Raw genomic sequence first — 25,850 nt, 5'->3', positions numbered from 1 at the left:
CTTTGTAGGCGGAACGGATACAAAATACTGTAACACATGGTAACCCCCCTCTTCTCCCTCCGACACCCCATCTATGCATCAGGGATGGAGGGTATTGAGAAAGCTCTCTCTCTCTCTCTCTCTCTCTCTCTCTCTCTCTCTCTCTCTCTCTCTCTCTCTCTCTCTGGCATCATTATCCCTACACAACAGATGAGGTTTGAGTTAGGGCCTCCCATCTCGGATGGGGAAAGGCAGAGCATTTCCTACTGAGAGGGGTGGCTGTAGTAACCTTGCCAGCTGGGACAGGCATCTGTGCTGTGGCCTTCTTGACTGACACTGTCTTGCTGGCCCCCAGGACTACTGTGGCCAGAACTCTACCGGCTCCTTCAGCATCATCACCGAGAATGTCCCCTGCGGCACCACAGGTGTTACCTGCTCCAAGGCCATAAAGATCTTTATAGGGGTGAGTACTGCTGGTTCCTGGGACAGGAGTTCCCTTGGGAACCCTAGGATGCAGTCAGTGACCATCCTTTCCTCTGGATAGGGGACAGAGCTGAAGTTGGAGGATAAACACCGCGTAGTAAAGCAACTGGAAGAGGACCACCACGTGCCCTATATCACACGGGAGGTGGGCCAGTACCTGGTGGTGGAGGCCAGCTCTGGGATCATCGTTATCTGGGACAAGAAGACCACCATCTTCATCAAGCTGGCTCCGTCTTACAAGGTGGGCCACCAACACGCCAGTTGTGCCTTGGACCTGTCCCCAGCACAGGCACTGTGGACGCCGCCAGCACCTAATTTCAGACCTTCTCAAGCAGAAAATTCTTGTCTCTCCTCCTGCAGGGCACTGTATGTGGTCTGTGTGGGAACTTTGATGACCAGACTAAAAATGACTTCACCACTCGGGACCACATGGTGGTGACCAGCGAGCTGGACTTTGGGAATAGCTGGAAGGAAGCTCCCACTTGCCCAGATGTGAGCCACACCCCAGACCCCTGCAGCCTGAACCCACACCGTCGCTCCTGGGCGGAGAAGCAGTGCAGCATTATCAAGAGTAGTGTATTCCGAGTGTGCCACAGCAAGGTAGGTTGGGGCTGCAGCCATGGGCGGGGTCACAGCAAGGTAGGTTGGGGCTGCAGGCATGGGAGGGGCCAGAAGCGTGGGCAGGTGCACAGTTGTAGGTGAATCTTAGGCAGGTCCAAACAAGTGTGGGCAGGGGCACAGGTGTGGGTGGACTGTGGGCATGGGCAGAGGGCTCTGTAGGCGGAGTCCCATTCTAGGTGTGTTGTAGGTTAGGGGCATGGTTGGGGCCACTGAGATTGGTGAGCTTGCCGGTGGCCACGAGAGGGGGTGTGGCCTATTAGTTTTACTACAGTTGCTTTTGGGGTACCTGGTCTCTCCAAGAAGGCTAAGGACACTTGGAGGCAGGATGCTGCATCACCATGGGATGTTTGCTCTCCAGCTCTGTACACTCTGTTCTTTGAGTCGGTAATTAGATGATCGGCCTTTATCTCTGCGGTTCCTGGCAGGATGCTGACCTCCTCTGCCCTGATCACCAGGGACGGAGATGAAGGACTTATTTTGTTAGTGCCTAGAGGACAGCAGGGGGAAGGCCAGTTTTAGGATGGTCATCTCGAGGCACTCAGGGTATAGGTGACAGAGCTGTTGGCCAGGGTGGTCTGAATGTGAGTGTTCTCCCTTCATCAGCCACCCTGGGGTCCTGGGCCTCAGTGTCCTGAGTTCCAGACGCTCTAAGGGCAGTGTAGACCTAGGGCTCACTGGAGTCTTCTTCCTAGGTGGACCCTACGGTCTTCTATGAGGCCTGTGTGCACGACTCTTGCTCCTGTGACACGGGGGGTGACTGTGAGTGTTTCTGTTCCGCTGTGGCCTCCTACGCTCAAGAGTGCACCAAGGAGGAGGCCTGTGTGTTCTGGAGGACGCCGGACCTATGCCGTGAGTGCCTGTGGCAGACAGCACCTTCTGTCCCCACCCAAGTGATGACTGAATGTTAACCGTCTCATACCTGCCCCCAGGCGTCCCTTCTTGGGCTATAGCGAGACTCGTGTTGGTGGGAGCGGTCCTGCTCTTGCTCACATGCCCTGCCTTAGCTGTCCCTTGGCACCCACTTGTATGCTCCCACGCCTGACCACGTCTCCATCCTCCCTCCCTCTAGCCATATTCTGTGATTACTACAACCCCCCAGACGAGTGTGAATGGCACTATGAGCCCTGTGGGAACCGCAGCTTTGAGACCTGCAGGACCCTCAACGGCATCCACTCCAACATCTCCGTGTCCTACCTGGAGGGTGAGCAGGCAGGGCCCTCCAGGGATGGAGCCACCAAGAGGAAGGTCCCTGTCACGCTGAGGGCTACCATCAGCTGGAGACACACGGGGATGTTTGAGAGGGGGGTCCAAGGGCAGGAGAGGCTTGGCTCAGGGAAAAAGGTTCTTTTCTTCACAGTCTGTTTACTGAACTGAGTCCAAGGAACCCAGCTAAAGTCCTGCCTCCTGAAGAGGTGGCAGTGGAGGAGGCTAAGTCACGGGTTGGGGTGTGTGGGGAGCACAACACCCTAGTGGCAGGGGAGACACAAACCCTGTCTTCATACATGAACATCTCTAAGCAAAACACCAGATAGGGGGAGGCTGATGAGGAAGGTCTGGTGGACCTGGGATCCTCCATTGTGGTCTGAGCCTTATTTACTATACCTACTAGGTTGCTACCCTCGGTGCCCTGAGGACAGGCCCATCTATGATGAGGACCTGAAGAAATGTGTCTCTGGGGACAAGTGTGGCTGCTATATTGAGGACACTCGCTACCCACCTGGAGGAGATGTTCCCACTAAGGATATCTGCATGAATTGGTACTGAGTCTACATTGTACAGGGTCACACACACACACACACACACACACACACACACATGCACATATGCACCATGTCCATTATGCATGGAAGTGGTCACTTCAGTTAGGTGCATACGCATATGCAAACACACATGTGGCTAATAGCCACATTCACATGCATGCACAGCTCATTCAATGTATGTATGTATATACATGGACACAGCCACAGCCAATCACACATGTACACACATGTACACACATGATCATAGGAGCCAGAGTACGGAGGTGGTAGTTCTTGTTCTTGGGGAGGGTATAGAGGCCTTTTGATCTCACCCCGTCCTCTTGGCCCAGCTTTTTCTTAGCTTGCTTTACCTCACTGGTGGGCTCCTTTGTATCTTGTATTTGGGGACAGTACTGGGGCTTTGGGCCGTGGCACAGGAAGATGGACATGTGGTGTCTGTGAGCAGGGAGGGTACGGGGAGGACCTGTAGCATCTACGTTTGCTTTGCAGCACGTGCACCAACACCTCAGAAATCATCTGCCGTCCAGATGTAGGTAAGCTGTCCTCTGCTGGGACCCTGGAGGTAGAGGATCAGGGGTCCCACCCCAGGGAGCCTGTGGGCTGAGCTGTTCTTGTACTCATGGGACCTGGCCTCGGGTGGGCATTGGTTTCCTCCTGGGCTGTTTCTTTGTTGCCCAAGTGCTCTCTAGCTTCCACTTGCTGAGCTGTACAGCAGGCCCGAGGGGGACTACATCTTTGTTCCCTTTCTCTAATGGAAGTGGTACCCTATGGGGAATTTCGAGTGCATCACTCATCTGGGTTCTGGCCTCATCACCTATGGGTTCCAATGAGGCTCCTTCTTCAAAACGAGAGGTTCTGGGTATGCAGTCTTGTCGGAATGTGCCTCCAGTCTGGGGAAGCCTTGAAAGAATGTCTTTCCTGTTGGGTTGATGGCCCTCTACCCTCTGTGCAGGGAAGATTATTAACCAGACTCAGGATGGTGTTTTCTGCTACGAGGAGATCTGCGGCCCCAATGGGACAGTGGAGGAACACTTCAATATTTGTGTCTCCTCCACACCGATCCCAACCACCCTGACAAGCTTCACCACAATCTCCACCCCCATCTCCACCACCACCACCACCACCACCGCCACTGCCACCACTGCCACTGCCACCACAGCCACTGCCACCAGCACTGCCACTGCCAGCGCTACCACAGCCACTGCCACCGCCAGCGCCACCACAGCCACGGCCACCGCCAGCGCCACCACAGCTACTGCTTCAGCCACCACAGCCACTGCCACTTCCAGTGCCACCACCATCACAGCCACCACCCAAGGTATGATGACCACCAGCAAAGGTGAGGGTTTTTCTGAGCCTTTTGTCATCTTGAGAATCCAACACAGAGAGCCCTTTCTGGGGACCAGAGCCAGGTCTATGTATCCAGCCTCTGTTCTGCAAATCAACAGATAATTTAGGTCGTATTGGCATTTCCTTCAACCCAGAGGACATTTGGAGGATATCCTTACATTCCTCAGCATTTGTTCCAGTTTGAACCATCTGTGATGAGTGAGCTGTCAGGGGTATGACAGGCACAGGGGAGAACACCTGTACATTTGAGACCTGGGCTGGGCTTCTGCTCAGTGGGCAAAGCACTTGTTTTATAAGCATGAGGACATGGGTTTGAGCCCCAGAGCCCAGGTTAATATGCCAGGCATTGGGGTGCACACCTGTAATCACATCGTTAGGGACACGGAGATGGCAGGATTCTTGGGGTAATCAGTCAAGCCAGCATAACTTAATTGTCAAGTTCTAGGATGATGGGAGACCTCTGAAAGGAAGTAGATGGCATTCTTGAGGATGACACTGGAGATTGTCCTTTGGTTTCTGCACTTACATATACACATGTGCATGCACATCTGCATATACATGTATAGCTGTACACACCCTAACATGCACACACACAGATGCATGCAGAAATACTATGCAGACTAAGCATGGTAGTGCACACTTAGAAGCAGCACTTGGGAGGTAGAAGCAGGAAGATGGCCATGGTTGGAGGCCTATAGTATATTTAGAGGCTCCATGCTGGCTAGGGCTGTATAGAAAGACTGTGGTTGAAAAAAAAAGTCTTAAATTGCGCAGTAATATCCTTCTTTTTTCCCTGATGGAAGTTCCATCAACGACTCCTAGTGACATTGATGATACTTTCCCATGATCAGAAGGGCCAAGAAGAGAAATTTTTCAAAATGACTCCTGGGCTTCTCTTGAGGCTCATAATCATATTTATTCACCGTTTGCCAAGTCCATGGTCACAGAGGTGGGACCTGACCTGTGTGGAGGACCATCTTCTTGTCAGGAGTGGAAAAGGCCCCTTTCACACTCTTCCTTAGGGATGGAGCTCTTGTTAACTCTATTTTTCTCTCATGAAGCTTCAGCATAGACAGGGAAGGGGTATTGAGCTCAGGCTTTAAGACCAGGGAATGTTCCACCTTGGTGGCCCCACTCCCTCTTAGCCTCAGTCTTTTGGCTGCAAAAAAGGTGGAAATGGGTTTGTTTTGAACTCTGACCCTATTAAACTGGTCCCTTGGCCATGACGGGAGGGGGCGCAAGTGTATCTGTGAGGTGCAGAGGTCATCGAGGACTCTGAGCCTTCCTGGCCTCTCAGGCACTAATGGCTACGTGTAATTTTGCTTCACTAGGACCGTGCTGCTTCTGGTCTGATTGGATCAATGACAATCATCCTAGCACTGGCAATGGTGGCGATCGAGAGACCTTTAACGGTATCTGCAGTGCTCCTAAGGACATTGAGTGCAGGTCAGTGACAGAGCCCAAACTCAGCTGGGAGGAGCTGGGCCAGAAGGTCCACTGTAATGTCACACATGGGCTCATTTGCAAAAATGAGGAGCAGTACGGGATTGGAGCATTTGAACTTTGCTATGACTATGAGATACGAGTCAACTGTTGCTATCCAAGAGAATACTGTACTACGCCAACCGTCACACCTACAGCCTCTCCAACAACCGCGTCTACCACACCACCCACCTCTTCACCAACCTCCTCACCTACAACTTCCCCACTGACGTCATCGGCTACTTCCCCAACAAGCTCGCCTATCACTTCAACAGTTTCACCAACTACTGCAGCTCCCTCTTCACCAACAAGCTGGCCTACTACTACATCAACCACTTCACCGACCACCTCACCAACCGCCACGCCCACCATCTCAACTACCGCTACGCCAGTGACTTCGTTTACCACTTCCCAAACATCTACATCAGCCACCCCTCCTGAGAGTTCACCAACCACACCTGCTACAACGTCACCAACCACTTCACCAACAACCTCCACGGCCACATCACCAAGCACCTCACCTACTGCCTCAGCTACCGTGACTACTCTATCCACCACAACACCAGTATCCACCACCTGCACTGAGAAATGCAAGTGGAGTGGCTGGCATGATTCTGGAAAACCCACCTACGGTCCAGGAAATGGAGATTTTGAATCAATTGAAGGGATCTGTGATCCAGGCTGGAGAGCAGACAACATCTCTTGCAGATCTGTGATGCATTCCAATGTTCCACTCGATCAGCTTGGACAAAAAGTGGTTTGTGACCTAAAAGTTGGGCTAGTGTGCAAAAATTCGGAACAGCAAACAGGAGGGATGAACCTCTTGCCCATGTGTCACAACTATGAGATCAATGTTTATTGCTGTGATCCCATGGACTGTGGGGTTCCTTCAACCCCATCAACTAGCACCACACAGACTACAACTCTACCATCAACCAGAGAGACCTCCACTCCAACATCTACTACCACACAGACACCAAGCCCAACTCCTACCACGACAGTCACCCCAACTTCAACACCTACTCCCACAGAGACCTCACCCATAACATCTACTACCACACAGACCACAAGCCCAACATCTACAGGAACAAAGACCCCCACTCCAACATCTACTACCACACAGACACCAAGCCCAACACCTACCACGACAGTCACCCCAACTTCAACACCTACTCCCACAGAGACCTCACCCATAACATCTACTACCACACAGACCACAAGCCCAACACCTACAGGAACAGAGACCCCCACTCCAACCTCTACTACCACACAGACACCAAGCCCAACACCTACCACGACAGTCACCCCAACTTCAACACCTACTCCCACAGAGACCTCACCCATAACATCTACTACCACACAGACCACAAGCCCAGCATCTACTCCCACAGAGACCTCACCCATAACATCTACTACCACACAGACACCAAGCCCAACACCTACAGGAACAGAGACCCCCACTCCAACCTCTACTACCACACAGACACCAAGCCCAACACTTACCACGACAGTCACCCCAACTTCAACACCTACTCCCACAGAGACCTCACCCATAACATCTACTACCACACAGACCACAAGCCCAACATCTACAGGAACAAAGACCCCCACTCCAACATCTACTACCACACAGACACCAAGCCCAACACCTACCACGACAGTCACCCCAACTTCAACACCTACTCCCACAGAGACCTCACCCATAACATCTACTACCACACAGACCACAAGCCCAACACCTACAGGAACAGAGACCCCCACTCCAACCTCTACTACCACACAGACACCAAGCCCAACACCTACCACGACAGTCACCCCAACTTCAACACCTACTCCCACAGAGACCTCACCCATAACATCTACTACCACACAGACCACAAGCCCAGCATCTACTCCCACAGAGACCTCACCCATAACATCTACTACCACACAGACACCAAGCCCAACACCTACAGGAACAGAGACCCCCACTCCAACATCTACTACCACACAGACACCAAGCCCAACACCTACCACGACAGTCACCCCAACTTCAACACCTACTCCCACAGAGACCTCACCCATAACATCTACTACCACACAGACCACAAGCCCAACACCTACAGGAACAGAGACCCCCACTCCAACCTCTACTACCACACAGACACCAAGCCCAACACCTACCACGACAGTCACCCCAACTTCAACACCTACTCCCACAGAGACCTCACCCATAACATCTACTACCACACAGACCACAAGCCCAACACCTACAGGAACAGAGACCCCCACTCCAACATCTACTACCACACAGACACCAAGCCCAACACCTACCACGACAGTCACCCCAACTTCAACACCTACTCCCACAGAGACCTCACCCATAACATCTACTACCACACAGACCACAAGCCCAACATCTACAGGAACAGAGACCCCCACTCCAACATCTACTACCACACAGACACCAAGCCCAACACCTACCACGACAGTCACCCCAACTTCAACACCTACTCCCACAGAGACCTCACCCATAACATCTACTACCACACAGACCACAAGCCCAACACCTACAGGAACAGAGACCCCCACTCCAACCTCTACTACCACACAGACACCAAGCCCAACACCTACCACGACAGTCACCCCAACTTCAACACCTACTCCCACACAGACCTCACCCATAACATCTACTACCACACAGACCACAAGCCCAGCATCTACTCCCACAGAGACCTCACCCATAACATCTACTACCACACAGACACCAAGCCCAACACCTACAGGAACAGAGACCCCCACTCCAACATCTACTACCACACAGACACCAAGCCCAACACCTACCACGACAGTCACCCCAACTTCAACACCTACTCCCACAGAGACCTCACCCATAACATCTACTACCACACAGACCACAAGCCCAACACCTACAGGAACAGAGACCCCCACTCCAACCTCTACTACCACACAGACACCAAGCCCAACACCTACCACGACAGTCACCCCAACTTCAACACCTACTCCCACAGAGACCTCACCCATAACATCTACTACCACACAGACCACAAGCCCAACATCTACAGGAACAGAGACCCCCACTCCAACATCTACTACCACACAGACACCAAGCCCAACACCTACCACGACAGTCACCCCAACTTCAACACCTACTCCCACAGAGACCTCACCCATAACATCTACTACCACACAGACCACAAGCCCAACACCTACAGGAACAGAGACCCCCACTCCAACCTCTACTACCACACAGACACCAAGCCCAACACCTACCACGACAGTCACCCCAACTTCAACACCTACTCCCACAGAGACCTCACCCATAACATCTACTACCACACAGACCACAAGCCCAGCATCTACTCCCACAGAGACCTCACCCATAACATCTACTACCACACAGACACCAAGCCCAACACCTACAGGAACAGAGACCCCCACTCCAACATCTACTACCACACAGACACCAAGCCCAACACCTACCACGACAGTCACCCCAACTTCAACACCTACTCCCACAGAGACCTCACCCATAACATCTACTACCACACAGACCACAAGCCCAACACCTACAGGAACAGAGACCCCCACTCCAACCTCTACTACCACACAGACACCAAGCCCAACACCTACCACGACAGTCACCCCAACTTCAACACCTACTCCCACACAGACCTCACCCATAACATCTACTACCACACAGACCACAAGCCCAGCATCTACTCCCACAGAGACCTCACCCATAACATCTACTACCACACAGACACCAAGCCCAACACCTACAGGAACAGAGACCCCCACTCCAACATCTACTACCACACAGACACCAAGCCCAACACCTACCACGACAGTCACCCCAACTTCAACACCTACTCCCACAGAGACCTCACCCATAACATCTACTACCACACAGACCACAAGCCCAACACCTACAGGAACAGAGACCCCCACTCCAACCTCTACTACCACACAGACACCAAGCCCAACACCTACCACGACAGTCACCCCAACTTCAACACCTACTCCCACAGAGACCTCACCCATAACATCTACTACCACACAGACCACAAGCCCAACATCTACAGGAACAGAGACCCCCACTCCAACATCTACTACCACACAGACACCAAGTCCAACACCTACCACTACAGTCACTCCAACTCCAATACCAACCACCACAGAGACCTCAACCATAACATCTACTACCACACAGACCACAAGCCCAACACCTACAGGAACAGAGACCTTTACCCCTGGATCTACTACTCCCCAGACACCAAGCCCAGCCTCTACCACCATTGTGACTCCAACCCCAACATCTACACCCACAAAGACCTCAACCTCAACCTCTACTACCACACTGACCATAAGTCCAACACCTGTCACAGAGACCTCCACTCCTAGGTCTACCACTCCCCAGACACCAAGCCTAACTCCTACTAGCACAGTGACTCCACCCTCAACACCAACCATCTCAACTACCGCTACGCCAGTGACTTCGTTTACCACTTCCCAAACATCTACATCAGTCACCTCTCCTGAGAGTTCACCAACCACACCTGCTACAACGTCACCAACCACTTCACCAACAACCTCCACGGCCACATCACCAAGCACCTCACCTACTGCCTCAGCCACCGTGACGACTCTACCCACCACAACACCAGTATCCACCACCTGCACTGAGGAATGCAAGTGGACTGGCTGGCATGATTCTGGAAAACCCACCTACGGTCCAGAAAATGGAGATTTTGAATCAATTGAAGGGATCTGTGAACCAGGCTGGAGAGCAGACAACATCTCTTGCAGATCTGTGATGCATTCCAATGTTCCACTCGATCAGCTTGGACAAAAAGTGGTTTGTGACCTAAAAGTTGGGCTAGTGTGCAAAAATTCGGAACAGCAAATAGGAGGGATGAACCTCACGCCCATGTGTCACAACTATGAGATCAATGTTTATTGCTGTGATCCCACGGGCTGTGGGGTTTCTTCAACCCCATCAACTAGCACCACACAGACTACAACTCTAACATCAACCAGAGAGACCCCCACTCCAACCTCTACTACCACACAGACACCAAGCCCAACACCTACCACGACAGTCACCCCAACTTCAACACCTACTCCCACACAGACCTCACCCATAACATCTACTACCACACAGACCACAAGCCCAACATCTACTCCCACAGAGACCTCACCCATAACATCTACTACCACACAGACCACAAGCCCAGAACCTACTCCCACAGAGACCTCACCCATAACATCTACTACCACACAGACCACAAGCCCAACACCTACTCCCACAGAGACCTCACCCATAACATCTACTACCACACAGACCACAAGCCCAACATCTACTCCCACAGAGACCTCACCCATAACATCTACTACCACACAGACCACAAGCCCAGAACCTACTCCCACAGAGACCTCACCCATAACATCTACCACCACACAGACACCAAGCCCAAAACCTACTCCCACAGAGACCTCACCCATAACATCTACCACCACACAGACCACACGCCCAACACCTACTCCCACAGAGACCTTACCCATAACATCTACTACCACACAGACCACACGCCCAACACCTACTCCCACAGAGACCTCACCCATAACATCTACTACCACACAGACCACAAGCCCAACACCTACTCCCACAGAGACCTCACCCATAACATCTACCACCACACAGACACCAAGCCCAACATCTACTCCCACAGAGACCTCACCCATAACATCTACTACCACACAGACCACAAGCCCAACACCTACTCCCACAGAGACCTCACCCATAACATCTACTACCACACAGACACCAAGCCCAACACCTACTCCCACAGAGACCTCACCCATAACATCTACTACCACACAGACCACAAGCCCAACACCTACTCCCACAGAGACCTCACCCGTAACATCTACCACCACACAGACACCAAGCCCAACACCTACTCCCACAGAGACCTCACCCATAACATCTACTACCACACAGACCACAAGCCCAACACCTACTCCCACAGAGACCTCACCCATAACATCTACTACCACACAGACACCAAGCCCAACACCTACTCCCACAGAGACCTCACCTATAACATCTACTACCACACAGACACCAAGCCCAACACTTACTCCCACAGAGACCTCACCCATAACATCTACTACCACACAGACACCAAGCCCAACACCTACTCCCACAGAGACCTCACCCATAACATCTACTACCACACAGACCACAAGCCCAACACCTACTCCCACAGAGACCTCACCCATAACATCTACCACCACACAGACACCAAGCCCAACACCTACTCCCACAGAGACCTCACCCATAACATCTACTACCACACAGACCACAAGCCCAACACCTACTCCCACAGAGACCTCACCCATAACATCTACCACCACACAGACACCAAGCCCAACACCTACTCCCACAGAGACCTCACCCATAACATCTACTACCACACAGACACCAAGCCCAACACCTACTCCCACAGAGACCTCACCCATAACATCTACCACACAGACCACAAGCCCAACACCTACTCCCACAGAGACCTCACCCATAACATCTACTACCACACAGACCACAAGCCCAACATCTACTCCCACAGAGACCTCACCCATAACATCTACCACCACACAGACACCAAGCCCAACACCTACTCCCACAGAGACCTCACCCATAACATCTACTACCACACAGACACCAAGCCCAACACCTACTCCCACAGAGACCTCACCCATAACATCTACTACCACACAGACACCAAGCCCAACACCTACTCCCACAGAGACCTCACCCATAACATCTACTACCACACAGACACCAAGCCCAACACCTACTCCCACAGAGACCTCACCCATAACATCTACTACCACACAGACACCAAGCCCAACACCTACTCCCACAGAGACCTTACCCATAACATCTACTACCACACAGACCACAAGCCCAACACCTACTCCCACAGAGACCTCACCCATAACATCTACCACCACACAGACACCAAGCCCAACACCTACTCCCACAGAGACCTCACCCATAACATCTACTACCACACAGACCACAAGCCCAACACCTACTCCCACAGAGACCTCACCCATAACATCTACTACCACACAGACCACAAGCCCAACACCTACTCCCACAGAGACCTCACCCATAACATCTACTACCACACAGACACCAAGCCCAACACCTACTCCCACAGAGACCTCACCCATAACATCTACTACCACACAGACACCAAGCCCAACACCTACTCCCACAGAGACCTCACCCATAACATCTACTACCACACAGACACCAAGCCCAACACCTACTCCCACAGAGACCTCACCCATAACATCTACTACCACACAGACCACAAGCCCAACTCCTACATCCACTATAGTGACTCCAACCCCAACGTCTACCATTATTGAGACCTCAACCTTTATTACCACACAGACCACAACTCCAGTATCTATCATAGAGACCTCTCCTCCCAGATCTACCACTATCCAGACTTCAAGCTCAACTCCCAGTACCACACTAACTGTAACCCCCATATCTACCACCAGAGTCTCAGAGAGTCCAACTCCTACACCTTCCACCATAGTGAGCATAACTTCCACCCCCACTACCTCCGAGACACCAGTCCCAACGTCTAGTACCACAGAGATCTCTACCCCAACCCCTCCTATTACCACTACATCCCCCTCAGGTTCTTCTACCCCAACAGCCACGACCACGACGAAAGAAACCCCTACCACCCCCCACACAGTACCTACCACAGGATCAACTTCCTCCAAGCCTCCAGCTGAGTCCTCAATGCCTGTGACCTCTCAGTCTACTTCTTCCCCACCCACGGAATCCACCACTCTTCCAAGCACCCCTGTAACCACCACCACAACATCCAGCACAGCATCATCGCCTGGAACAACATCACCGCTCATCACTTTGTCAGTGGGCAGCACTCCCTCTTCCCCTCCAGGACCTACTCCACCTCCTACAGGTAAGCAAGCGTGTGAAACCACCCCCATTCCTCCTCTCTTAGAAGAGCTTCTATTTGAAAGAGAAACTTTGCAGGCTCGAGACCTAAGCCTGGGGTCATCACTTCATGACCCTGCTTTTGTCCAGTGAGGCCAGTCCCCTGGAAGGTTTGAGTCAGGCTAAGTGGGCCTTCTCTGCCTACTGAGTCAGATTCCTGGAGTGAGGAATTGGCAGGAAACAAAGCCACTCTCATTCTGTAGATAAGCTTTGCTCAGGCAGAGCTACTGAGCTACTTCAGCAGAGATTTTTGCATCCCAACACTGATGGGAACCTATGGGGACAGCTCTCTCAGGGATATTCTGGGCTGTATGGGGCCAGGGCTGGTGTGGAGCAAAGGGCCACTCTTGGTTGGGCATGGCACAGGAGGCCTTGGAGAGTAGCTAGTCTGGCACTGGCAGATATCCAGTGTCCAGTGCGACAGTCACACAGTGTGCATGGTGACGTCAAGTCTTGGTGAGAGGATAGAAGGCTTTGACTCTTCGCCATGGCTTGAGCTAGCTGTGTTCTCACAGTGGTGGGTCCTGCAGGTGGAGCTCGGTAGCACTTGAGAGGAACAGTGCTTCCAGCCCACAATGTAACTGTTCTTACAGGCATGCCCACCTCATCAGGGACCACAACAGGGCCACCTTCACCTACCACAAGAACCCCCTCCACATCTCCTTCACCCTCCACTGTGCCAATGTCCACCTCGGAACCCATCACCCAGACAAGGCCCTCATCAACCGCACCAACTACTTTGGAAACCACCAGGACCTCGTCTTGGGGAACAGCCTCCTCAGTCTCCCCACTCACCTCTCCCACTACCGAATGGATCACTACTGAAACCTTGGTGACCTGCTGCGTTCTGAATGACACGTTCTATGGCCCAGGTATCCACGGTGTTCATGTCTAGCGTTCACAAAGCTCAGGTTGGACCCTACTCTTACCAGTTGGTAGAACCTGGGTCAGACCCCAACTTGAAGCTTGATCAGGAGGGTGAAGGCTGGAAGCTGGTCATGGGTGAATGTATTTTTTTTTTGTGGCCAGCTTCCCCTTGCTGAGAACATGAACCAGAGGCCAGGGCTCTTCCAAGGCTTGGAGAACAAGTAAAAGTGGGGACTGGTTCATTTTCTATTGTAACGAAATGCTTGAGGCCAGATGCTTTATAAATAATAGAGGGTCCTTTGGCTGGCAGTTCTGGAGGCTAGGACGTACAGAAACATGCCACTGGCATCTGATGAGTTCCTCATTCTGAATCAAAACATGGCACAGGCATACGGCACAAATGGGCTGGCTCTGGTCTCTCTTTTGTTGTAATGCCACTAATGCTGTGCTATGGGCCTCAACCTCATAACTCATCTAACCCTAAGTTATCCTCACTAAAGTCCCTACGCCAATACAGTGAGTCTCTCCCTATTGGCCTCCATGGATGGGGTCTACCAGTGTATTCTAGTGGCCATTTCTGCCTCTGGACAGTGTAAAGACTGTGTCTTTCTCTTCTCTTGTAGGTGAACTGGTCTACAACAATACCTATAAGGACACCTGTTATTTTGTGAACTGCTCTGTGGACTGCCGAATCCAGGTCTTCAACTGGTCCTGTCCATCTACTCCGGCAACTCCCACACCCTCAACTCCTACATCCTCCCAGACGACCACACCCTCCACACCATCTACCACATCTTCAAAGTCTACACCCTCCACGCCATCAACAGCCAGTACACCAACCAAAACCACCTCCTTTGGATGCCTTGATTTTGATCCTCCCAGACAGGTATGTGGCTTTGTTACCCTGGCACTGAACCCATGTCCAGGCAGCTCATCGTCTGAATGACACTCTTCCTGGTTGTCCAAGTTGCCCATATTCTCACACCCTGCACCCTCCCCAGTGGAGGCTGATGCTTTCCAAAGTATCATGAGCATACGTTATGATGGCGCTCTTCTCTCTCTCTCTCTCTCTCTCTCTCTCTCTCTCTCTCTCTCTCTCTCTCTCCTATCTTTCCTTTCCTTCTCCTTCTCCTAGCTGTCCTCAGCTCCAGCCCTGGGCATGTCCTGGGTATAGACAATGTCCTCCTGTGTAGACCAGGGAAGCTAAGCTGGGCTGCGTGTTGACTGTTCCATACCACCCCTCCTGCAGGTGAATGAGACCTGGTGGCTGTGTAACTGTACCATGGCCATTTGCAAGTACGACAACGTAGTGGAGATTGTGGAGCTGGAGTGCAACCCCCCACCCATGCCCACCTGTTCCAACGGCCTCAAGCCTGTGCGTGTCGTGGACCCTGATGGCTGCTGCTGGCACTGGGAGTGTGACTGTAAGACCCTTAGCTATCTGGGGATGTACCTGCCAGGGTCCTTTCTTCTATGGTATTCATGGCTGCAGGGCCAGCTTCCCGGGAATAGACCTTGATTTCTAAGCACCTGATGAAGGCTGGGCACACAGTCTTAGGGACTTCCCAACATTCCTTATGTTTCCCCGAGTAGAAGGCTGGGCAGGCAGAAGCCTTGTTTGGTGGGGCAGAGGTACCTTTCAGAGCAAGAATGTTTCTGAGATTAGGACTGAGCTTCTGGATCTAAAGCATGGACTCGTCCTGCAGAAGTGTGTGTGTGTATGTGTGTGTGTGTGTGTGTGTGTGTGTGTGTGTGTGTGTGTGTACCAAATGGGAAGATGATTTTGAAAGATCTGTTCCAGCATGGATACCCCTAGAGGCTCAACCTAGAGACCAGATTGTTTTTAGACTCCTTTAATTACTGCTAGTGTTTCCAGCCTATCCCTTGAATCCTGACAATGACTTGATTCCAGTGGTTTTGGCTTGGTGACATCAACTTATGGAACTTCTTCCACAGGCTACTGCACTGGCTGGGGGGACCCACACTTTGTCACCTTCGATGGGCTCTACTACAGTTTCCAGGGTAACTGCACGTATGCGTTGATGGAGGAGATTAACCCCACAGTGGACAACTTCGGGGTCTACATTGACAACTACCACTGTGATGTCAATGACAAGGTGTCCTGCCCCCGCACGCTTATTGTGCGCCATGAGACCCAGGAAGTGCAGATCAAGACTGTGCAGTTGATGCCCATTGAGGTGCAGGTATGTGGTTTGGACTGGGCATCCATGTATGTCTGTCATGGCCTTACACTGTGGGCTCCAGCAACAGAGGCCTAGGCTGCATGTCCATTGGACCAGGCTGGATCCATGGCACATGTTAGGGCTCCTTAGGGTCATGTCAGCTCTTCTCATAGGCTCTCTAAATGAGCACAGATGCTCCCTCTCTGAGGATAGGCAAACAGGAGGTGACTGTCCAGCTGAGTCTTCTTTATCTTCTGGGGTCATTGGTGATGCTGATGGAAACAGCTGAGGAGCCCTGACCTTATTAAGGAGCTTCAAAGACTCTGGGAAGTCTTTGCCTTCTCCTGGGATGAGCTGGGACAAAGGTCTGTCCCAGTGTGGTGGAAAGGAAGCAAGAAGGGAAGAGAAGGAGGTGAGGGACAGGAAGGCTCCCCTTTTCAGATAAGAGTGGAGATATCCCCAGTGCTATCCCAAGGTGCACTTTGGCCTTCTTGGTTAGCTATGTGGCTTCCAGAGAGAACCATGCTGGGACAGGACAGAGGAAGGCAAGCCTCTAAGAGGTGGCAGGCTTTGGCTCTTGTCTCAGAGACCCTTCCTGACTCAGACGTGCTGATCACAGGTTCTAGTGAACAAGCAGTCAGTGGCTTTGCCCTACAAGAAGTACGGGCTCCAGGTGTATGAGTCTGGCATCAACTTTGTGGTGGACATCCCCGATCTGAGGGCCCAGATCTCCTACAACGGCCTGTCTTTCTCCATCCGGCTGCCCTACGAACTGTTCGGCAACAACACGAAGGGCCAGTGTGGTGAGTCTCCCCAGCCTCTTTTCTTGGAGGGCAAGCATGGGTGCAAGCACCTTCTGCCCAGCTGTGGGTGCTCTGCTCCTCTGTGGACAGTCACTGTGGCATTGTCTTGTGTTTGCTCTCTGTGAGAAGCCACCAGATGTTGGCTTGGCCTTGGTTTTGCTCTCTGGCCTGACCCGTGGGACACACAGAGCCTGGACTGGAGAAGGAGAGGTGCCAAGGGCTTGACCTGAGTCTGATATTGTGGGCTGGGTGCTGTCTTGATGGGTGGCTTCTCTGTACACAGGCACCTGCACCAACAATACTGCGGATGACTGCATCCTACCCAATGGGAAGATCATCTCCGACTGTGAGGTTGCTGCTGACGAGTGGCTGGTGAATGACCCTTCGAAGCCACACTGTCCCCACAGAGGCTTCACCACCAAGCGCCCGACCATCACAACATCAGGGCACCTGCTTAGTAACTGCACCGAATCTCCTGTCTGCCAGCTCATCATGGACAGGTAACCTGTGGGAAGTGGAGAAGTGGAGCAAGAGGATCAGGACAAGCCTGGGCTAATGAGATCCTATCTCAAAAAAAAAAAAAAAAAAAGCAGAGTCTCAAGGAGTCTCAGCTCTCTAATGTCCCTGCTGTCTACCAAGCAGGCAAAGAGCAGCCCCTCTGTGGGGCTGGAAGAGCCGAGGCTATGTCACTGATTGGGTCTTAGGGGCTCCAGGACTTGGCTTCTGTTTCCCAAGCCCCTAGCTATTATCTCTGACACCCTCTGACACCCTCTAGCCCAGCACTCTTCTTTCTTCTCAGACGTCTCTTACATTTCTGCCAGGGGCAGGCTCAGCTGAGCTGGAGACTCTGTGTAGATCAGCTGACCAGAAGGCATGCGCACAGCAGGGAGGCAGACCTGGGCTTGGACACAGGCCAGGGACTCATAAATCTGGTAGCTACAGTAGGGTCTTTCCCTGTCCCTGGAGGTGTTTGGGTGATGTCAAAGGTAGGTGAGGCAGGATTTTTCGAAGGGGACATTCTGGCAACTAGCGACCTTTCAGGTGTGCACAGTACGTCTATATATGCCTGATGCCACAGACGCGTATGTCTTTCCTTTCCTAGAGGCCAGCCCTTTCCGTCTTCTGCTGGTGGTAACCATAGTTCCTCTTTGGCACGTGCCTCTGAGAAAGCTCTAGTAGGGCAGGGGGAGGCAAGGAGAGCATGTGGAGAGGCTTGGGTGCTGACCAGAGTGTGACCCATCCCCCCCCTTCCCCCCACAGCCTGTTCTCCCAGTGTCACCCCTTTGTGCCTCCCAAGCACTACTATGAAGCTTGCCTCTTTGATAGCTGCTATGTGCCTGGCTCTGGTATGGAGTGTGCCAGCGTACAGGCCTATGCTTCCCTCTGTGCCAAGGAAGGTGTCTGCGTTGACTGGCGGAATCGTACCCAGGGGGCCTGCTGTAAGTGCCACTCACCTCTCCCCATGTACCGGCCTGTGCTGGGGCCTGTGGGTCAGGCAAGGGTACAGGGCAGTTACACCTCCTCTGCTGGCATAGGGTGAAGTCCTGTGTGGGAAAGGCTGGGTAGCTCTGCTGCTGCAGGGAGGGGCAGGCTTCTCTTTCTGGATATGACCTTCTTGATCCCTGTGCTTCTCTGCAGCTGTGAAGTGCCCATCTCACAGGGAGTACCAGGCCTGCGGCCCCGCAGAAGAACCCACCTGCCAGTCCAGGTATGCTGCCTGAAGAGTCCTTCTGGATCCTTAGTCCTGCTCATGTGGCCCAGTCAGCTCTAGCCCCACTCCCAGAGCTGTGCCCCAACCTATGTCTACCCCTCCCCCACCCCCACTTCCTTCTGAACATGTGTTTTGCCATTCTAGCTCCTCCCAGAATTCCACACTCTTGGTGGAAGGCTGCTTCTGTCCTGAAGGCACCACAAAGTTTGCCCCTGCCTATGACGTCTGTGTGAAGACATGCGGTAGGCTTCCTATGTCTGTCACCTCCTTCCTGCTTCCTCCGCGTCTACAGAGGCAAGGCCGGGAGGCTGATCCCAGTTCCCTAGAATATCATGACAGTGTTAACCCGGTTTGTTTCCTCTCTTCTTAGGATGTGTGGGACCTGACAATGTGCCCAGAGAGGTAGGTTCTGCCTTGTGCTGGGAGAATTCTTCCCAAAACCCTGACCTTTGGGGAATGAGGGGGGTGGAGTGGTACAGCAGCAGTCTGGGCGTCCCAAGGACTGAGTCATAAGTCATGCAAGTCCTGGGTGAGATCTACCCACTCATCCACCTGCCCATTGGTGCATATGCCCATCAATCTATCCATCATCCATCATCCATCATCCATCCATCCTTCCTTCCACTCACCTACCCATCTGACTACCCATTAGTCTGCTTAAAACTCACCTATAATCCATCCACCCATCCAAGCTATCCATCTGTAAATCCACATAACTATTAGCCATCCACATAACCACCTGTCCATCATTCATCTATCCTTTATCTCTCCGTCTGCCCACCATCCGTCCAACAGCCATCTATCCATCCACTACCCGCCCACTCATCATCTATCCATTCAAGCCATACCTTTGCCCATACATCCAACCACATCAATCCAGTCACCCATCCATTATTCATTTGTCCTCCATCCATCCGCAACCATCCATCCATCCATTCATTAAGTCTTCATTCGTTATCCTTCATCCATCTACGCATCACCCGCTCATTCATTCATTCACCCACTTATTCTTTACCCATTAATTTCTCTAACCACCCGCCCATCTGAACCATTCATGCTCCATCTGCCCATCTGCGATTCATTCATCTAACCGCCCACCTGTCATTCATCTTTTGCTCATTCATCCATTTGCCTGCCCTCCATCCATCCATCATCCACCCACCCATCCATCTATTCATTATTCACCCATCCAAAAACCTAACCATAATCTGTCCATTCTTTCCCCCAGCATCTATCTGTCTATCATTTATCCATCCATCCATCCATCCATCCGTCCGTCCGTCCGTCCATCTAACTACTCATCCACGATCTATCCATGCCACCAACCACCAATCCACCACCCACCCATTCTTCTATCTATCCAACCATCTGTTGACAGACCCTATATTCATGTATTCAGCTATGTACCCACCAGTCACATACTATTCTGACGAAGTGTGAGATGGCACATTGACTACTTCAGTCTTATTTCTTGTGTGTGCTCACAGCCATTAGTTGACTCTTTAGCTCAATTTTAAAAAAGTAATTTATTTACTTTTATTTCATATGCATTGGGTTTTTTTTTGCCTGAGGGTATTGGATCCCCTGTAACTGGAGTTATAGATAGTTGTGAGCTGTCAGGTGGATGACTGGGAATTGAACCCGGGTCCTCTGGAAAAACAGCCAGTGTTCTTAACTACTTGATCCATCTCTCTAGTCCTCTTTAGCTCAATTAAAAAAAAAAACCCTCAATAGACAATTTATGGTGTGTCTGTTGTGTACCAGATGGATGCTGGTGAGGAGGGCACATCTGGGTAATATCATTGGTGGCCTTGAGTGAACAGCTGCTGGTCTGTCCCTTAGCCTGCCCTGTGAGCTCAGAGGTGGTGAGAGACAGGGTTTTCTCACTTGACCCCTCATCTGGCTACCTGGTCCAGCCCTTTTCTCCCTGGCTGGCCGTGGATGTGCTACAGTAGTAGGGTTAGCCTGATGCTAACTAATCCTTCATCTTTGCAGTTTGGAGAGCGCTTTGAGTTTGACTGCAAGGACTGTGTTTGCATGGAGGGTGGAAGCGGTATTGTCTGCAAACCAAAGACATGTATTGGGGGGAACCAGACCACCTGCGAGGAGGATGGCACTTACCTTGTTGTGGAGCCCGACCCAGAAGACAAGTGCTGCACCCTTAACTCATGCAGTAAGACACCCCCACCCCCCGGGCATGGGCGTCATTCTCAAACCACTGGGGCCATGTCCTGCTGAGGGTTCTAGTGTGACCAAGCATGCCTACTGTGTGTGAGGCTTCCCACCACTCCCTCGTTGGTGAGCTCACTCGAGAGGGTGGTGGTAGTGGGTGTTGGATCGGGCTGGGAGCCCCTGCTGCAGGTATGGCCCTAGTGGGATCCACAGAGGCCTGGACCCGTGCTCTGCAGATGGGGGTGGGGCATTGCCTGTGGGATCCATCCTGGTCACCACACTCCCTCTCTGCCTTCAGAGTGTGACCCCAAACGATGCAAAGCAGAGCGCCCCTCATGTTTGCTGGGATTTGAAGCGAAGAGTGAACACGTTCCTGGAAGATGCTGTCCGGTTTACTCCTGTGGTAAGTGAGGCCAGTAGGGCAAGGGAAGGCCACAGGCAGGACAGTGCACAAGGGCCAGTAGAGGGAACATATTCTTTCCCTGGGCTTCTTTATCATGGCTACGGCTATGCATCCACCCCACCCTGAGCATCTACTCAGATGTGTATGGCAGGCTAAGGCTCAGGATGGCTGCTGATGGCTTTTCCCACTTTTTCTCCCAAGTGCCCAAGGGTGTGTGCGTGCACCAGAACGCTGAATACCAGGTGAGTTCTGAGCTGGGAGGGGACAGGGAGGATGGGTGGCATTGCCCTTGTCTGTCTCCTGAAGATGGAGTATGCATGGGTGACGGTGCACGCGGCTCCCTTACTTCTGCCTGTTTCCAAAGCCCGGATCTCCAGTGTATTCCAACAAGTGCCAGGACTGTGTATGTACCAACATCATGGACAACAGCACCCAGATCAACGTCATCTCCTGTACCCACGTGCCCTGCAACATCTCCTGCAGCGCTGTAAGTGTGGCTTCTCTCTTCTCCCCCTCTTTCTGCCTCAGTTTACCCTCTTCCCATCTTCTAAGGGGCACATGGTTGGTTTCATGTTAATTTCCATGATTTGCCTTCAGTTTAAAAAGTCTTCCTTGTCAAACTGTGCCTGTCTCTCCCTCCCACCATGGGTCTTGTTTTATATGCAGCCTCCCCTATGGTCTGGTTGGGTGTGGGGACAAGTCTTTAATCTCAGCTTTATCTTCTTCTGTGTCCACAGGGCTTTGAACTTGTGGAGGCCCCTGGGGAGTGCTGCAAGAAGTGCCAGCAGACCCACTGTATCATCGAGAGGCCCAACCAGCAGTACCTCATTCTGAAGGTGTGTGTGTGTGTGTGTGTGTGTGTGTGTGCACAGGCGGTGGGCAGTGCTCCAGGCTCCACCCATGAGCTTGTCAGCCACTGAGGGCAAGGCTAGGATGACTTTGGGTTTGAGTCATCCCATGTCCCACACAGTCTGGTGTGAGTGACCAACATGTGTGGCTGCTCCACTTACGGAGCTCTGAAGTTCAGGGTCAAGGCTGGCAGCAGCAGTGGGGAGTCCTGCCTGCCTCCTCCTCTTTGGGCTCCAGGTAGCACTGGCTGGTGTGTCTGCATCACCTCTGATGTAGCAGTCTCTATGTAGCAGCCTCCCTTCTGTCTGAGCCTGGCTCCCCTTCTGTCTCTTACAAGGATGCTCGTCCTTGGAGTTAGGACCTTCTTGATGGAGGATGATGTCATCTCCAGATTCTAATTTTGAACTTTTCCAAGATCCTTTTCCCATTGAGAGTCACTTCCTCGTTCACAGATTAGACCTAGGTTAGAGATTTTTGTGTTACGTGACCACAGGCAGATAAATATCTGTCTCCAAGACCCTCTTATGGGTGTCAATTGCCCAGTGACTCCGGTCCTAAAGGCTAGCCTCCTTCCTGTCTGTGAAGCCGTCTTCCTGGGATGGCCTCTGGGGTGCACTTGCTCACCCTCATCCTAACCGTGTTGTGTCCACAGCCTGGGGACATACAGAAAAACCCCAACGACATGTGCACCTTCTTCAGCTGCATGAAAATCAACAACCAGCTCATCTCCTCAGTCTCCAACATCACCTGCCCCGACTTCGACCCCAGTGCCTGTGTTCCGGTGAGTGGGACCTCTGTGGCAGGTGCTGGCCATGTGCGCTCTGCCAGGAGCAGGGACCCTGAAGCATCAGCTGCCTGGTTCCAGGTGTTCCATACCGTCCTGTAGGACAGTCCTTATACCCCGCCCCCCCCCCCATGGCAAGAAGGGACACTCCCCTGCTGGGGATGCTCTGGGCTCCCTTCTCACTCCTCTTTTTCTTCAGGGCTCCATCACGTACACGCCTAACGGCTGCTGTAAGACATGTGAGTACAGCTGGGGATGTGGTGGGTGGTGGGTGGGCTTTACCTTTGACAGGAAAACACACGGGCAGGGTGCTTCAGGACTCCTGTCCCTGCTGTGTTTCCTACACTCCTGTGGGTGTATGGGGATCTGAGTTCTCTTCCAGGAAGAGGCTGGGTGGAGCCCAGCTGCATGCTGGGCCTCATTTCCTAAAAGGGAAGCGGAACTGCTTGGAGAAGGGAGGGGAAGGGGGAGAGAGGGAGGGAGTAGGGAAGGGGAAGGGAAGGGGGAGAGAGAGGAAGGGGGAGAGAGAGAGTGCTTGAGTGCCAGTCTTAGACAACCCCCTGCACCTGCATCTCCTTCCACAGGCATCACAAACACCAGCAACATCCACTGTTCTGCCATCCCTGTCATGAAGGAGATTTCCCACAATGGCTGCACCAAGAACGTCTCTATGAACTACTGCTCTGGGTCCTGTGGGACTTTTGCCATGTGAGTCCTAGGCTGCCAATGTGAGAGATGGAGGGGTGGAGGAGCTCAAGGGCGGGGCCCCAAGGAGGGAGGGACACTGATGCTGGTCCCAGGGAGGCTGGCACTCATATTCTGCCCTTCCCGTCGTCCCCAGGTACTCTGCCCAGGCCCAGGATCTGGATCACAGGTGTTCTTGCTGTAAAGAGGAGAGGACCAGTGAACGCAAGGTGACCCTGGAATGCCCAGATGGCAGCGAACTGATCCATACCTACACACACATTGATAGCTGTCTGTGCCAGGACTCCGTCTGCGGGCTCCCACAGGTCCAGCAAGGCCGCGTCAGGCGTTCTAGTCCCCGGCTCCCGGGAAGGAAGTGAATGGTTTCTACTGTGCATGTAGAGCCTGCACCATCCTGCTAACTCTCTGAGCTTTCTCCACCCTAGTTTGCCTTCTGCTCTGAAGATATTTATTTTCAGTGTTTCTGTTTTCCTCTTTTGCTTTCTCATAATAAACTCAGGCATAGCCATTCTGGTGCTGTGGTTTAAATCGGTTCGGCAGTAGTCTGAGCTGGCCACTATGTATGTGGATGGCTTCTGGGAATTGGGCCAGATCGTTTGGACAGGGTTCTTCAGGGACCCCCGGGGTGCAGTTACTGGATTTTGGAGACCAGACACAATGTGACTCTGCCATCAACAGACTCTGTCTGTTCAGAGCCCTGGCTGGGTGAAGCCCCCTCATCACCATGAGGGAAAAGGCCCGCAAGTTCCTCCCCAGAGTTCTCTGCTGTGGGAGAGAACTTTGTCCAAGTGCTATGTGGACAGTGTGAGTGTGTGCAGGTGTGAGTACACGGGTGTGTTACCGTGGGTCTATGCCTGTGAGGTGTGAGCATGTCCCTGAGACTGTCTCAGGCTGCAGACAGGGGCCAGGGCATTGGCTTCTGCTGCAAACTGAAACAATAGGAAAACTGGGTTGTTTGCATCCGTGTCACTGTGATAAATATACCTGATTAGAAACACTGCTCAGGGTTTTGAGGGCTCAAGCCCTGATTGCTTGACCCCATGCATTTAAGAAGCGGACCAAAGCAGGGACATGGGACAGAGACAAGCTGCTCCCAGCATGGCTGGCAGGAATCTGACTGAGCATGCCTGGAAAAGGCCAGGGATCCTCCAAGGACTCAGCCCTTCAGGGCCTTTAGCCAGGTCTCACCTCTGAGGTTTCTGAGCCTCCCCAAATAACATCCTTTCAATCTGTACGCCCTTTTTTGGGGGGGGGGTGGCGTATTCCATACACAAACCATAACATGGCTTCTCAAAGACTGCTGGACAGAGTTTTCAAACCACATGGATCTACCAGCATGAGCTTATGTGGGCCTTTGGGAATATGTCAACTCCCTTAGCTTGCGCTTGTATTGGTTCAAATACCGAGGGGCGCAGGGATGATGCTATGAAGCTCCGTCTCCTATCCAGAGTCCCAATGATCATGAATATGGTTTATCTACAGGAAAAATTTAAATGTGTGTTGGTCAGGATGGACTCTGTCATGCAGCAATGACAAAAACTGGCAAGCGTCGGAGGCTTACAACAGCGTGCGGCCCATCCTCTTTCACACTTCCTGATTGCTGCAGCTTGGCTGGCATCAGACTGCATGCTTGAGATGCCTAGAACCT

General features: G+C 52.3%; 1 protein-coding gene across 1 annotated transcript in view; it reads left to right on the top strand.

The window, feature by feature from the left end:
• MUC2 (mucin 2, oligomeric mucus/gel-forming) overlaps positions 1-24,710 on the top strand; it is a gene marked incomplete at its 5' end in the record, with an annotated part of 33,586 nt that extends 8,876 nt beyond the window's left edge. Inside the window, 34 exons of the mRNA XM_084802842.1 lie at positions 335-442; positions 524-703; positions 823-1,062; positions 1,776-1,932; positions 2,153-2,284; positions 2,693-2,840; positions 3,333-3,376; positions 3,796-3,933; positions 4,003-4,182; positions 5,525-5,906; positions 5,969-6,066; positions 6,118-6,240; positions 6,761-6,975; positions 7,081-10,808; positions 13,221-13,690; positions 14,319-14,597; positions 15,216-15,478; positions 15,842-16,016; positions 16,549-16,796; positions 17,395-17,578; positions 17,862-18,078; positions 18,839-19,017; positions 19,217-19,286; positions 19,434-19,531; positions 19,660-19,691; positions 21,285-21,462; positions 21,760-21,864; positions 22,066-22,106; positions 22,229-22,351; positions 22,602-22,700; positions 23,366-23,494; positions 23,697-23,736; positions 24,082-24,205; positions 24,339-24,710. Of these exons, the coding sequence (XP_084658968.1) occupies positions 335-442; positions 524-703; positions 823-1,062; positions 1,776-1,932; positions 2,153-2,284; positions 2,693-2,840; positions 3,333-3,376; positions 3,796-3,933; positions 4,003-4,182; positions 5,525-5,906; positions 5,969-6,066; positions 6,118-6,240; positions 6,761-6,975; positions 7,081-10,808; positions 13,221-13,690; positions 14,319-14,597; positions 15,216-15,478; positions 15,842-16,016; positions 16,549-16,796; positions 17,395-17,578; positions 17,862-18,078; positions 18,839-19,017; positions 19,217-19,286; positions 19,434-19,531; positions 19,660-19,691; positions 21,285-21,462; positions 21,760-21,864; positions 22,066-22,106; positions 22,229-22,351; positions 22,602-22,700; positions 23,366-23,494; positions 23,697-23,736; positions 24,082-24,205; positions 24,339-24,561 (9,150 nt within the window). The 3' untranslated portion in view covers positions 24,562-24,710. The remainder of the gene's footprint in view (positions 1-334; positions 443-523; positions 704-822; positions 1,063-1,775; positions 1,933-2,152; positions 2,285-2,692; positions 2,841-3,332; positions 3,377-3,795; positions 3,934-4,002; positions 4,183-5,524; positions 5,907-5,968; positions 6,067-6,117; positions 6,241-6,760; positions 6,976-7,080; positions 10,809-13,220; positions 13,691-14,318; positions 14,598-15,215; positions 15,479-15,841; positions 16,017-16,548; positions 16,797-17,394; positions 17,579-17,861; positions 18,079-18,838; positions 19,018-19,216; positions 19,287-19,433; positions 19,532-19,659; positions 19,692-21,284; positions 21,463-21,759; positions 21,865-22,065; positions 22,107-22,228; positions 22,352-22,601; positions 22,701-23,365; positions 23,495-23,696; positions 23,737-24,081; positions 24,206-24,338) is intronic.
• Positions 24,711-25,850: the final 1,140 nt, after the last annotated feature.

Source organism: Acomys minous (genome assembly GCF_964271855.1).
Source record: "Acomys minous genome assembly, chromosome: 2".
Classification (NCBI taxonomy): domain Eukaryota; kingdom Metazoa; phylum Chordata; class Mammalia; order Rodentia; family Muridae; genus Acomys; species Acomys minous.
The sequence above is the reverse complement of the archived record's forward strand: the minus strand, read 5'-3'. Positions and strand labels throughout refer to the sequence as shown.